General features: G+C 56.5%; 1 protein-coding gene across 15 annotated transcripts in view; it reads left to right on the plus strand.

Moving 5' to 3' along the window:
- FAH (fumarylacetoacetate hydrolase) overlaps nucleotides 1-14411 on the plus strand; it is a 68806-nt gene that overhangs the window by 20563 nt on the left and 33832 nt on the right. For 13 of the 15 annotated variants that reach the window (XR_015722057.1, XR_015722058.1, XR_015722056.1 and 10 more), the window contains exons 13-14: nucleotides 712-829; nucleotides 13469-13569. Coding sequence is in view for 3 of the 15 variants with exons in the window: in XM_087856578.1 (XP_087712704.1) it covers nucleotides 712-829; nucleotides 13469-13569 (219 nt within the window). In the remaining 12 variants the exon portion in view is untranslated. Of the gene's footprint in view, nucleotides 1-711; nucleotides 830-6639; nucleotides 6852-13468; nucleotides 13570-14351; nucleotides 14370-14411 lie in introns of those variants that run through there. The other 2 variants (XM_087856579.1, XM_045813129.2) reach the window with 2 other exon arrangements.

Consider the following 14411-nt stretch of genomic DNA (forward strand, 5'->3'; position numbering starts at 1 on the left):
ATGTGGACAGCCTACTCCGCACACAGACCCGAGGGCCCTGAGCTTGTCCTGCAGAAGGGCTTCCCACCCAGGGCGGGCGCATCTTACAACTCTTCCTTCTTCCAGCTTCGTCCAGCAGGGGGTGCACAAGGGGCTTCCTTTCCAGACACTTTCCAGACTTCCTTTACAGACACTGTAGGACGGGAGGCTGCATCTGTGTGCTTAGGGGACAGAGGACGTGGGGGGAGTCAGGGAGTGGCCATGCAGTCTGGCTGTCACTGGGTCACATGCACCTTCCCAGGATGAGATGACCCCACTGCTGTGCCCCCTGACCCCCTCATGCCACCATAAGCCCATGGGAGAGTCGTAGAACCTTAGGGGATGGAGACTTTGGGATGGTGCACGTGCCAATCACTTCCTGCAAGGTCCTGACCGCAGCCTGTGGGTCGACGGGAATCTCTCCCCAGTGGGAGGGTGTCAGGCGTGGCAGCATGTGGGTTCGCTGCAGTCGCAGGGCAGGAGAGGGCCTGGGCGCACTGTCCCAGCACTGCCCGGGACCCAGACAGCGCAAGCAGGGCCCAATGCAGAGGTCCCACCAAGGCAGGGTCTTTGAGGGGCACAGCACCCATCCCTGCCCGGGGCTCCTCGGCTTTGCTACACGTCCATTCTGCAGCCGACACCCTCACCAAGGTGTAAATACATGGGAGGCTTTCTTCCCTTCTTGTGATGAAGGAGCCAGAGAGCTTTGGCTCCATGCTGGAGCTGTCGTGGAGGGGAACGAAGGCCATCGAGCTGGGGAACGGACAGACCAGGAAGTTTCTGCTGGACGGCGATGAAGTCATCATAACAGGTGAGGGCAGCCAGGCCTCGCGGGCTCCGTGCACCTGCTGCTGGCCTGCGTGCCCTGGCCGTGTGGCGCTGCGGGCTGGCCCAGAAGCCATCTGTCTGATCTCGTCCCCACTCCGGCATTCCCAGGCCCCTGTCTGCTTCTTGTGACCACCGCAGCCTTGGCCACCAGGGACTTTAAACCTCAGTGTCCACGACCAGAAAGGCCCCAGGTGTCCCACTCTGTCTCCCTTCCTACTGAGCGAGACTGTGGGGTAGCGGCAGGCTCCCACACTTCTGGGCTTTGCCGTGCTGGGACCCCGTGTCTTGAGACCAGGCTGAGCTGGGCCGTGCCACACGCCAGGTGTTACCACCCAAGGGGGAGGCACCGCAGTGGCCGGCAGCACCCTCGTCAGAGTTAGACGCGGGTCCACCCCCAGCTCCCACGGGCTGTGCGACCCTCGCCGAGTTATCGACCCTCCTGGGCTCCGGTGCCTCATCTTTAGGTACTTATGTTTTAAAAGATTTTATTTACTTATTTGAGGGAGAGACACAGACCATGAGTGAGGGGAGGAGCAGAGGTTTGTTTTTGTTTTTTTTTTTAGATTTAATTTTTTAATTTATTTTATTTTTTTAAGATTTAATTTATAGGTTCCTCATCTTTAAAATGGAATTAATGATGCAGAACTTACCCTCACAGCATGGTTGTAAGGATGAGAGGAGCTGGTTTATTCCTTCATTCTCTTTTTTTTTTAAGATTTTTTTAATTTTTTTCTTTTTTTTTAAGATTTTATTTATTTATTTGACAGAGAGAGACAGCCAGCGAGGGAGGGAACACAAGCAGGGGGAGTGGGAGAGGAAGAAGCAGGCTCCCAGCGGAGGAGCCTGATGTGGGGCTCGATCCCAGAACGCCGGGATCACGCCCTGAGCCAAAGGTAGACGCTTAACGACTAAGCCAACCTGGCACCCCTTTTTAAGATTTTTTAAAATGTATTTATTTGAGACACAGAGAGAGAACGAGAGGCGGAGAAGCAGATTTCCCGCTGAGCAGGGAGCCTGATGCAGGACTTGAGGCCAGGACCCCAAGATCATGACCTGAGCTGAAGGCAAATGCTTCACCAGCTGAGACCCCCCAGGTGCCCCTATTCCTTCATTCTCGCGCACCTGCTTGAGTCCCATTCTGGGATTCCAGTCATGAACAAGACAAATACAGGGCCTGGTCTTTGGGAGCACCTGGCAGGGTTTAGTCACTCGCCTGGGGTCTCGCTGCCAGTAGGCGCTGAAACCGAGGTCCCACCTGCCAGCTTCTCATCAGAACCCCGACTCTGAGCCCCTTGTTTTCCTTACCATCATTACAAACCTCTCCAGACCCGTATTTTCAAACACTTGTGGGGTGTTCAGGTCAGCAGGCACGCCCGGTCCTCCATGCTCACAGCCTGAGTGTCACGTCGTCACCCCCTCCTTGGCCCCGTCCTCTTGCCGCTGTTTCCCCTGCGGGCTGGCACCATGGCCCCATTTTGTCAACACAGCCTGCTGAGCAGCCTTTCAAAGCCTCACGCCCCCTCTGTGCAGCTGCCTGCCCCAAGCCACCACCCCTCCGTGCCGGGACTGCCGGCACGTGCCCAGCCCCTGCGGTCCGCCCTGCCATGGGGGGCGTCACTCGTCTGCTCCCGGTTGCCTCCTGGCTCCCTAGGGCCTCTTGTGTCAGATGTGCACCTGCCACTCCCCTGGTTCTGCCCCGCCCGCCGGCCCCATCGAACCCCCTGAGGACTTACATCTCGCTCAGCCGCAGTAGTGCCCTCGCCGGGCGCTTGGGTATAATCGGTCTGTGCAGGCAGCGCCAAATTCTAGTTAATTGTATGTGCGTGTTCCCAGCCTGACTAGGAGCTTGGATTCCTTCCTCGGGCTGCTGTCACAAATGGCCACAAACATGCTGGCTTAGAACAAGAGAAATTCATTCTCTCCCCGTTATGGGAGGCAGAAGTCGGAAACCCAAGGGTTGGCAGGGCGTCCTCCTTGCCGAGGCTCTCGGGGAGGACCCGTTCCGGCCTCTGCCACCTGCTGGTGGCTCCTGGGTCCCCTGGCAGCCACATCCCTCCAGCCTCCCCCACCGTCCTCACTCAGATTCCTCCATGGCCGCCTGTCTCAGTGGCGCACTCGCCATGGCATGTAGGGCCTGCCTGGGTCATCGCCGCATCTAAGACCCCTCACTTACTCACACTTGCAAAAAGTGCTGTGTAAGGTAGCAGTCAGGTGTTCCAGGGCCGAGGGCCTAAGCTCTGTGGGGTCATTGTTCAGGGCAAGCTGCAGCCCCACAGGTCTCTGCAGGCTGACTGTGTGCCAGGCACGCATTAGGAGCCGTGCGGTTGTTGGTTGATGAAGCGAAGTGGAGCTGGTAGAGAAGGTGCGGGCAGAGCCCAGGCCGTTACCGTCCCCACAGCCCTGTTGCGGCCTAATTCCAGCTTCGCTGAGATTTCTGAGAACCTGCCAGGGGCCAACTGAGTTACAGCGCTTACACCGCCCTGATTCCGTCTGACACTCACAGGAGCCCTAGGCCAAGGGATCGTTGCCCCAGTTTACAGGGCAAAGAGCTCAAGTTGGCAGCAGGTGGGTTGCCTGCTGGGATCATGCTCGGGGGGAGCCGGGGTGCAGCTCATGGACCTCTCTGTGGCTGTGGTCCTCTCCGTGGCCGGTCTTATTTCCAGCGTTTCTGCGGTGCTTACGCACCTGACGCAGACCCTCAGCCCTCCTTCAGTGCCGTGAGCATTGAGCCCCAAAGCGTTTTCTGAAGTTCTGGCTGGGGAGGAGCTGGGATGGGAGAGGAGGGAGTTCCAGCTTCACCTTCCTGTCCTGCCTCCGGGGCCCCCACCCAGCTATTCCAGGCTGGGCCGTGGTCCAGGACAGGGGCCTATGTGGCTGTGCAAGGGTCTCAGCCCCCATCAGTGGAGCTGCACCACTCCCTTGGAGCCCCAAGGCTCAGGCAGTGGGTCTGTTTTCTCTCCGCTCTTGCTCTGTGGCTCCCCCGACGCCTGCGAGCCCTAGCGGTATCTATCCTTGTGCTCCCACCATGGCCAGCCTTCCGGGCAGGAAGTCCTCCTCTGTTTACAGAACGGAGAGCTCGTGGCCCAGCACAGGTTCAGGCGTGTGCGGGTCCTGCTGCCTGGGCTGCGCCCGGCCACATCCCACTGTTCCGTGCCCTCCATGTCTCCCAGCCCCCCACAGCCCTGTCTTCTGCAGGATTTCCTTTCTTGCTTCTCATGTTGATACAGACTCCTCCCTGGTATTTATTTCCTTGGACCATTTCCACCGGAATATAGCGAAAGAGAAAGTGCCTGTATGGAATCAGAGCCCCATCCTGAGCCAGAAGCTTTTTAGCAGTAATCTTTAATCAGACACAAAACTCCACGGTGAACACAACAGCAACACCATGATTTGCTGTGCACGTACCAGGTGCCAGGAATGGTGTGCGTTATTCTTCACACGGGAATCCCCTTGGATTCCTGTGGTGCCCTTATTCTGACTTACAGATAAGCCCTTGGAGGCCCCGGGCGTAGAGTACTTGGACGAGAACCACACAGTTAGCAGGTAGCAGCCCCAGAGGGCAGCTAATGGCTTTGGGATGCAAAGCCCACCACCTTCGCCGCCCCACGAGGATGCCAGCCTCCCCCATCTGCTTTCCCGGGTCATTTCCTACAGTTTGGTTCAGTGCTGTGATGCGGTCGGGACTCCCCCGATGCTCCCGTGGCAGAGACCCCTGGTTTCAGGCTCGGTGCTGCTCCCCGGGGCTCCTCTGCGAGGTAGGGTGTGCACCTGGACGCGCCAGCAAGAGCGGCATTCCACGAAGCTGGGAGACTGGGCTGCAGCTACGGGTCGCATTCCCATTGGTGGGATGGAGTGGGGGGTGGGCTGAAGGTCAGCGTCCAGGCAAGGGCCAGTGAGGTCAGGATGCCGGGGCTCGTATTCCAGAGAACGGGGTATGCTTTCACCTTCACTTCTACCGTTGGTGGCGGTGGGGGAGAGGCGGGGGAGCTGGCTCTGACCTCTCGGGTCCCTCTACCCCTGCATGGATACACCGGCCCCCAGCTTCTCCTCTCCAGACCTGGGAGCAGCATCCTGGGGGCTTGGGAAGGCTCTCGGGTCCCTTCCCGGCCGGATGCGGCTCCTTTCATCCTCTGGACCGGTGGGCTCAGCCAGGACAGCTCTGGCTCCAGGGGGTGTCCGACAATGTCTGCAGATAACCTTGGTTGTCCGTGAGTGGGAGTCAGAGATGCCATCAAGCATCCCACCGAGCACGGCGAGCCCTCACTGGTGAGGGGCATCCAGCCCAAGATGTCACGACACTGCGGCTGAGAAGCCCATCTCGGCCACCTGCCATGCCAACTGTAAAGTGGGGGGATGTGGGCAGCCTTGTCTACGGGGATGGCTGGTCGGAAAGGGAAATGATGGCGTCGTGGATCCGTGTCCAGGAAGCAGGCAGTGCGTTCGTGGGACCAGGGCAGGGGGCCACGTGATGGACTGAGCGGCAGCGTCGGGGGCTGGGGAGGAGGACGGCGCATCAGCGTCTGCCGCTCCAGGAGGAAGGCCCTTGGAAGAGGCTGCCGTTCTGACTTGGTTGCTTCGACGTTTCCTCCTGGTTGCTGGACGCTTGTCTGCTCGGGTCCACACCGGGCAGCAGATGGCACGGCCCCAGAGTCGGGGCCTGTGTCCAGCAGGTGGGGGGATCTGGCGGTGTGTTTGTGTGACTCAAGGTCACAGGCAGCCCCTGCAGGAGCCCTCATGGTCACTGGTGCCTGGCACCACCCCTCACCCGCTCTGGCCTCCACGAGGCCTGGGGCCTGGGGAGTGATGCAGGCTGAGGGGCCTGGGCCGAGGCCTGACGCTCTTAAGTCTGGGTGTTTCCATCGCCTTCTGTCTGGGGCCCCTTGGGCTTTCTTTAAAACATGGCTGTGACTGTCACTGCCTTGTCGGAAACTCCTCCGTGAACCTCAGTGGCCTCAGAATAAGGCTCAAAGTCCTTAACACGGCTCGTCAGGGCTCTCCGTAAGTAGCCTCTCTGGGGCCCACACAACGGCTTCTCGGAACAAATGTAGCACACGCGCCCCTCGCCTGGACCTCTGTGCCCGCGCGGTGCCGTTCCTTCTGTGCCCTCCTCCCGAACTCCTACCCACCCTTCAAATCCCAGCTCAGATGCTCCCTCCTTCCTGCTCCCGGCTCCTCCGTGCTGACCTCTCCAAACTGCACACACCGCGCCCTCTAACTCCGGTCTAGCCGGGCCCCCCGCCAGCCAGGCCTCACCGTGCCCTCTAACTCCGGTCTAGCCGGTCCCCCGCCAGCCAGGCCCCACCGCGCCCTCTAGCTCCGGTCTAGCCGGGACCCCCGCCAGCCAGGCCCCACCGCGCCCTCTAGCTCCGGTCTAGCCGGGACCCCCGCCAGCCAGGCCCCCCTTGCCTTTCCCTCGCCCTGTAGATGTGGAAAGATGTGGAATCCGATGACTGAAGCTCATGTTGGTTGAACATCAGGCATTTGCGGAACTCAGGCAGTGTGGCCTCTGGCGAATTAGCAGACCTGGGCTTTGAACCCAAGCCCACTCAGGAAGGGTTGACCCCCTGTCAGAAAAGCCGTGGAGCCTGTGCTTCCGAGGGCCCCTGACGGCAGGGCACGCCTGCAGTTCCCTCTCGGTCCCCCCGTGGATCTGCTCGGCCCCTGGGGACAGTGGTTCTTACGTTTAAAATACGTGTTCATCGTTCCTGCCTAGAGTCCAGAGGACTGGCCGCTCGGCTGCACTTCCTGTGAGCCCAGCAGCCTCGTGGCTAACCCTGTCCTTGTCCGTCCCAGGACACTGCCAGGGGGCTGGGTACCGCGTCGGCTTTGGCCAGTGTGCTGGAAAAGTGCTGCCCGCTCTCTCGCCCGCGTGACCTTCTCTGCGTTGCTGGATGTGAGGAGCTCCCCGTCCCCCCACCTGGGGCGTCAGCGGCCGTCTGTGCGGCTGTGGGCCTGGTTCCTCATGCTGCGTAAATAAAGCCACTGTGCTCGGCCTTCACGCTCTACGCCCTGTGCTGTCGTGGTGTGTGAGGTCCCCCCACGCTCTGGATTTGATCCGGAAGGTCCTCGAGAGACCTCACTTGTCTCCTCGTTCTCAGGAGTGGTGCTCATCACACGTCCTTCCCGTCACACATCCCGGCCTTCCTAGCGTTCCTGGGAGTGTGGGAAGAGAGTGGCGGCTACACTAGTTAGGGTCCTCAGAGAAACAGAAACGAGAGGATATGTATGTGTATAGAGAGATTTATTTTAAGCAATTGGCTCATGTGATTGTGGAGGCTGGCAAATCCAAAATTGGCAGGGTGGGCCAGTAGGCTGGTAGGCTGGAGACCCAGGGAAGATTTGCAGTTTGAGTCTGAAGGTGGTCTGCTGCGGAATTCCCTCCTCCTCGGGGGAGATCAGGCCTTTTTCTTGTAAGGCCTTCAACTGATTAGATAAGGCCCACCCACATTATGGAATGGAGGGTAATCTGCTTTACTCAAAGTCCACTCACTCAAATGTTAATCTCATCTGGAAAATACCTCCATAGCAGCATCCATGCTAATGTTGGACCAAACATGTGGGTATCATGGCCCAGCCACGTTGACACATAAAATCATCACAGCACCCCACACATCCAGTATTCCTTGGGGGCTGATTCGTGGGGTGCAGAGTTCGTCCACGGGCACTGTGGCTGTCTCAGCACATCGCAAGCCTCGGGTAGAGACCCCAGGTTGTGGGCACACACACCTGAACTGTGAGAGAGCAGAAAGGGGGCCGGGGGCTCGCTTTGCTTCCCCTGTAAGCCCATGAGAATCCACAGACTGAGCCCCACCCACAGCAGACGGGCAGCCCCTGTCCCAGCCTGGTTCCTGGTCCCCACAGTGACTTCTCTTGAGCTGAAGGACCTCACAGCAGAGCCTGTCCGTCAGGTCATGCTATCCCTTCATTTCGAAATCTTTGTTGAGCGCCCTCTCTGTGTCAGGCACTGTTCTGGGCACAAAAGATGCAGCGGAGCACAGAAGAGCCCACCCTCTGCCCTGGTGGGGCTTGATTTCCAGTAGGAGAGAGACAGACAATAAGCAAAGGGACAAGGAAGAGACAGACCGCGTGTAAGGTAGCGATGCGGTCTCTGGAGCACTGGGGTATGCAGGTGGTCAGGGAAGGCTAGTGTCTTAGGTTCTTGGTGCTTCCCTGCCAGGCAGCTGGAGGAAGGGAGGGAGTCAGCCGGATGGATATCTGCAGAGAGAGAATGCTCCAGGCAGAGGGACTAGTCAGGGCAAAGCCCCAAGGATGGGGCATCATGCTTATCACTTCTGGGAACATAAGGAGGCTGAATTTCTCCCATGAAAGCATTCCAGGGCAGGGAAGTCTGGAGTTTTATGGTAATACCACAGTGTCCTGGAGAGCCCACACCATTCACTCTCAGCACAGGTTTTCATCTTCAAGGCCGCCTCATGGCACCAAAGGCTGCTGGAGCTCCAGTCACTATGCCCAAGTTCCAGGCCTGCAGAAAAAGGAAATCAAGAGGCAGGGGGTGGGGAGAATAGAAGCACCCCCTTCCGGCTGAGTTATGTCAATTTAAGCAGCCTCCCTGGGAGTTCTGTACCACACTTTTCATCTGATTTCATTGGCAAAAATCACAAGACCACACCTCATTGCAAGGAAGTCTGAGAATGCAGTTTCTTAGCTGAATGCATTGTTTCCTCTGTTAAAACCTGAGCTCAGTGGCTAAAGAGGAGGAGGGGAATGGATACTGGGGAGCCGCTGGTGGTCTCTGCAGTCCGCAGGCTGGGAGGCCTCAAACTTGGAGGCAGACCTGCTCTCACGCGCTAACTCATGGAGCTGAGGCCTGGGCCATCGTCTCCAATCTTTGCTGATTTCGGGGGAATTCCTGTGTAGCTCAGATGGCTGCAGGGCCTCCCAGACCCCCACCGTCTGAAGAAGATTGACCCAAACACTCACTCTCAGGATTTGGAAGGCCAGACCCTTCCCGCGGATTTCTCTGCATTCCTGGAGGCTTGTGTTCCATCGGCTCCGCTAGCATCCCTGTTCTCCACCCTGTGTTGGAGATTGTTCCTCTCGCTCTGTCTCCTGGCATCCTTTGGCGTGAGGTTTCCATCCTCTTTGCCTTGGAGGCCTGACGTCACTGCGGCTAAACACCTGCTGTGTCAGCTGCTATCAGCTGGATGCTGGTATCAGCTACGGAGAGCACGCATTTAGCCCCTTGCCATGCACTTAGTGCTTCCGGGGCAGGTGGTGCGGGGACATCTGCTGGGTGGGGCTGTGGAGCCCGAGACACAGAGGGCAGGGGCAGGGGCAGGGGCAGCCAGCTGTCATCGTGGCCCCAGACGCATCCACGCAGCAGAGCAGGACGTCTCAGCTGGGTCCTTCCTGGGCTCCCTCCACCGCAGCCTGAGAGGTCAGTCAATGAGCCGTCTTTGGTTTGGGAGCTGACCTTATCGAAAGGTCAAGAAATACACAACAGTGGCACTTGTGGCCTGATTTTCTTTCACAACAGTCTGTTGTGCACCAGAGGCTTTTTGAAACTGTGCACAGAGTTTGCAGTTTTGGTGGCTTGTCCAAGGATGAGGCTAACCTCAGGCCAAGACCATATTTTTGGGGACAAGGGAGCCTTAGGATTTTAAGTACCGTATTGATTTTATCTCAAAGATTCCTGATGCAAAATGGATCTCAAAAGTGGTTATATGGTTTTTTTCTTTTTTTAGTTTGGAAGCATATATTTTTAATGCCCTCAGGAAAAATTAACGTGTCAGGGTTGCCTTCCAAAGCATGAATCTGTTTCCTGTATCTGTTCCTTTCCTGCCCCCTCGGCAGGACCCCCGGGCCTGGGGGAGACTCAGGAAGGACGCAGAGGGGCCACTGGTCGACGGGAGATGGCGGGGAGTGCGTGCATCCTTGCCGATCTGCTGTTTTGTGTCTTTGGTTTGGTTTTTCATGGTCTCGGAGACTAAGACCGGGGCCAGGATTATTCAGACACTGTGCCAACAACACACCCAAAAGCTGGAGCCGTGAGTCTTTTCTTAAAGCGGGATCGGAATGGAACATCTCTGTGTCCACTGACCAGTGTCGTCTGATGATTCGAGCAACGTCTGCCTTCTCCAGACGCTAAGCTCCCGGGGGCAGAGTCAGCTGCTGCTCGCAGAAAGTTCTCCACGACCTAGCACAGCGCCTACCCAGCACATAGTAGGCACTCAGCGCGTATCTGCTAAATGAATGAACATCTGGGAGATCACTGGGGACAGGATTCTGCCCCTAAGCCAGCAGACACCTGGAGACCCACTTCTGCCTCCGTATTTAAGAGGAGTTAAGTGAAGCTACACACTTAAATAAAAGACATCCTGTTCTCCCGCCTCAACGTATGTTTTCATAACGACAACACAAAAATAGTTGCAAAACCATTTATGGCATTTGATTGAAAATTGGCAAGACACCAAGCATAACAGTTTGCTTATTTTTCTTTTTTTAATTGAAGTATAATTGATGTACAGGGTTCTGTTAGTTTCAGGTGTATAGAGGTTCAGCACTTACGTGCATCACCCGTGCCCATCACGACGAGTGTCCGCTGGATCCCCTGCCTCGGGGGCACCCCTCCTCCCCTCGCCACCCCTCTGACCATCAGTCTCTTCTCCTATCAAACATAACAGTTCAGACATTGCACGTGAGCCGTGCTGGGGAGGGGGGCAGTTTGAGATGAGCATTTAAGACATACAAGTTCATGAGTTGTTCTATAAATATTTTTAAATAAAATTTTAAAATTTTAAATTTATCATTCTTGCCTTAATTTCATTAGAATCACTATTTTGTCATAACCAAGCTTTTGCCGTGATTTGGGTTTTGCTGAGAGACTGATCTAAATGATGAAAAAGAAATTGAATTATAATCAAACGTACAAAATATAGCCTCACAAAACTCTAATGTTAAAAATTGCAAAATGGAATTTATTTTATATGCATTTGTCAGTTATTTTTCTTTGATAATATCCAAAGTCTCCATGAAAATTAAAGGCAAGATACAATTTATAATTGAAGAACCTTGCATATCAAAATTATCTAAACCAAGCTGAAATGTTTAAATTTATTTTTTAAAAATTAATTAAATCCTTTCATGTACTTCTGATAAAAATAAAGCAATTCGCAAGCCTAGTGCTCGGTGTCCATCTGGTCACCACAGTGAACAGTTAGTATCACTCTGTGTGTCGTGATGAGGCCCGACGTGCAGATGAATTAATGCGAATCCGTTACTATTGCAAAATGTGCCCTACTCGCCGCGTGCGGCTGTCGTGACGACGGGGCTGCTCTGTGTCCCTAGAAGCACGGGTTGGACAAAGAGCAGGAAAACGGGAATCTGGTGCAGCTGCGAAAGGCCACTGGTGTGGACGTGAATCAGTTGCATCCGCTTGGGGTGCTGAACCAGCTAACCCGTCGTCTTTCCTTTACCCACTGTCCTTTGCCGCTGCCCTCCCTCCCTGCGTCAGGGGACGGGCCCACCTCCCATGGTGGCCGTGACCCACCGCGGACCGCGTGCCATTCACCCTGGTTTATTTGGACGCCGCGCAGGATGGGGCGAGGCTGCGCCCGGGGCCCGGCCAGTGTCACTCATGGGAGGGGCACCTGGGGTGTAGTCGATACCCCAGGCGGACCCTCGAGGGGCAGAGGGGCCCCTGTGGCCCTGACGTGAATGCGTGCGTGTCTGTCTGTCACGTGCGGGCCCCCTGAAGCGTGAGTCCCGGGGAAGGACCCCCTTGCCCGGGATCAAGGGCAGTCCCGCTGCCTTACCTCCCTCTCTGGGCCCCACATTTTGTGCAACGATGAGACTCGTTCCTTGCTCAGATCTGAGTGAGTGGCTGAGGCTGGACTCCAGGACTTCGAGCCTCGAGGGCAACGCTTCTCTCCGGCCGGAGATGATGGTTCAGTGGGTGGAACTGTGCCTTTGATACGTGGTTTGTGTGCAAACCCCGGTCACACGGGAGCTGCTCGTGAACGCGGGCGGCGCTGTCCTCGCAGAGCTCGCTACTTCGTGGCTGTGAGCTCAACACCAAGCTCGTCTCTCAAATCAGAGGGGAGCTTGACCTGCTCCCGGGATGCCCCTTACAGCACTGCTGGTGGAGCCCAGGCTCCAGCCTCCGGGACGTCCAGTCCGTACGCCTTCTGCTCATGGCCCTGAGCCCCCTTTCTACCTACGGGGTGAAGCCCGACATCTCCCCGCTTCATGGGCTAACTGATGCGCCCTGGGGGTGGCTTATAGTACCGCGTGGGATTATTTGGGGGTGTATTGGCCAGCCGCTTCCCTGTGTGGTCAGGCTGAGGGGTTCCCAGTTCCGTGGACCTTCTTGACTGTGTGTCAGGCAAGAAGACACTCTTTCTCTGGGAGAAAGGCATATAGCAGGACTTAGCCAGGGTGCCCCGGGCTTTCGTACAGCCGGCTGGTGGGGGGACCAAACTGTGTAAGAAAGGGCATCGAGGACTGCTCCTGCCCTCCTCTTTCCCAAATACTCAGTTAGGACATGGGTTTTGTGCACTAGCTGGGCCAAGCCTAAGATCTGTTGTCAGGGAAGAACAGCAAGGCCCGACGCAGTGATGCTCTGTTTGTCACCCTGCATGTGGTCTCCGTCCTTCCCCGCCCCGCTGTGTCCTGGGAGGCTGACCTCTGGGGATGACGGTGCCCAGGCTCACGGCCTCTGGCTTCAGGTTGAGATTGGGCAGCAGAGGCTCAGGCCGAGAGTGGAATGCAGGAGGAGAAAGAAGCCGGGAGTAGTTGTTTTCCTCACTCCTTCCCTTCTGGGCCACCGGTTTGGTGTGGCTGCGTCCCACTGGGTCCCTCTACCCGTGGCTCACAGCTCCCGTGGGCAGCACGGCCGCCCCCCACCCCAAGCCAGGGATGGCAATGGCTTCTCATCGTCATCAATCCTGGGTTATTCACCAGCCGTTGCGGGTTCTCTTAAACCTGTCTACACATCCGAAAATAGGAGGGGACCCCCTAAATTAAGCCCTCCTCAATGAATCCTTTGAGTACACAAAGGAATGTCTGGAATGATGTCTGGAATTTCCCTGGAATACTGCAGAGGAAGGAAACTGAGGGCTCAGGGAGATGGGAATGTTGGAGTGAGTGCATTCTGTGCGACTGACTGGTTCAGTCACCCCAAAACCAAGCTCTCTGGAGGGCCCTGAGGCCAATTCCATCACAAAGCCATTAAGAATGCATTAGGAAGGGCGGGGGTCCCCAGCACGTTTGAGGAGCTCTCCTTCAGGTTGGAGACAATGGTGGGAGATGAGGTTCCAGATGTCAGCAGTAATAATGGGGTCCCACAGACTGGAAGGGGCCACGTGGTACAGGGGACCCAAAGGTATAGGGAGTGTCTGTAGCAGACAGGATACCATGTGGAGCTTCTCAGCATCCCAGGAGGAGAATCAGAGCTCAACTGTAGAAGATTCAGGAAGAGAGGATTCAGGGCCGTACTGGGGAGATGTATGTGGAAGGACGTCTTTGAAAAGGTCTTGAACGTGAAGATAATCGTGTGCCAATGAAATGCCCATCAGAAGACATCCACAGCAGAGAAGGCTCTCGATAATTAGGTGGGGATGTCATCCCCCTCCCTTATCCACTCTGGTGCTTGCTTCCACAGTGGCCACAGTGGAAGGGATGGAGGCCGTATATGGGTTCAACAATGTGGGCTCCCCCTCACCAAGGCTCCTCTGCTTCCATCATCTCCAGATATGCAAGGAGGTGAGTGCGGCCAATGTCCAGCCCCCGGTAGGACACCATTCCCCAGGAGTGGGCTGTGGGAACAGGCCAGCCACTTGGGGGTGGGTTGATTATACGGGACCCCTTCGATCATGGAGGGTGGAGGGAAGAACTTCATACTCTGGATGTAGACTTGCCCTCCCTGCCGCCCCAGCATTTGTTGGGTTTCATCCATTTCCGTGCATCTCAGCCACATGACCTTCCCCCGAAGAGTGCATTTGCAAAGGGAATGCAGCAGTGGGCTCCAGCCCCGGAAATTCACTGCTATAGCACTTCCCTCGTCACCCAGAAGCAGTGGGCATGATGGAAATTTGCAGTGTGCTGTGGACAGCTCAGCTCTGGTGGCTGACCTACAGAACGCAGCATCCGCCCTAAACCAGAGGCCCCATAGTGCCGCCTTCCCCCTAGCTGGAGGATCCGAGTCTGGAAACCAAGGGATGGAGGCAAAAGGAGTCCTCGGGCTGCTAGACCCAATAATAACCCACTTATTTTTGTTTTTCGCCCTTGTATCCTCAGCCTTGGTGGGTCTGGGAATTCTTAGTGAGGGAGAAGAGATGCTTCCACCAGGGTACACAGTTACAGGTGGGCTAAGTCAGAAACAGATCGTTGTCCTTTTGTTGACCAGGGGGCAGAGAAGGGGATCGCTGCACGGTCAGAGTGATCTATCCCAACTGCACGATGGGGGTGGGGAGCAAGGAGGACTGGCTCTGGAGCTCAGAGGTTCACTGGGGAGCCTCTTGTGACTCCCATTCTGTACCCCCCAGTGACGCTGACGGTCCTGAGACCGTAGTCGGAGTGGCGCTCTCCTAGGGCACCTGTTCTCT

Source organism: Ursus americanus, chromosome 28 (assembly GCF_024610735.1).
Source record: "Ursus americanus isolate L20-20 chromosome 28, mUrsAme1.1.p, whole genome shotgun sequence".
NCBI classification, from domain to species: Eukaryota; Metazoa; Chordata; class Mammalia; order Carnivora; family Ursidae; genus Ursus; species Ursus americanus.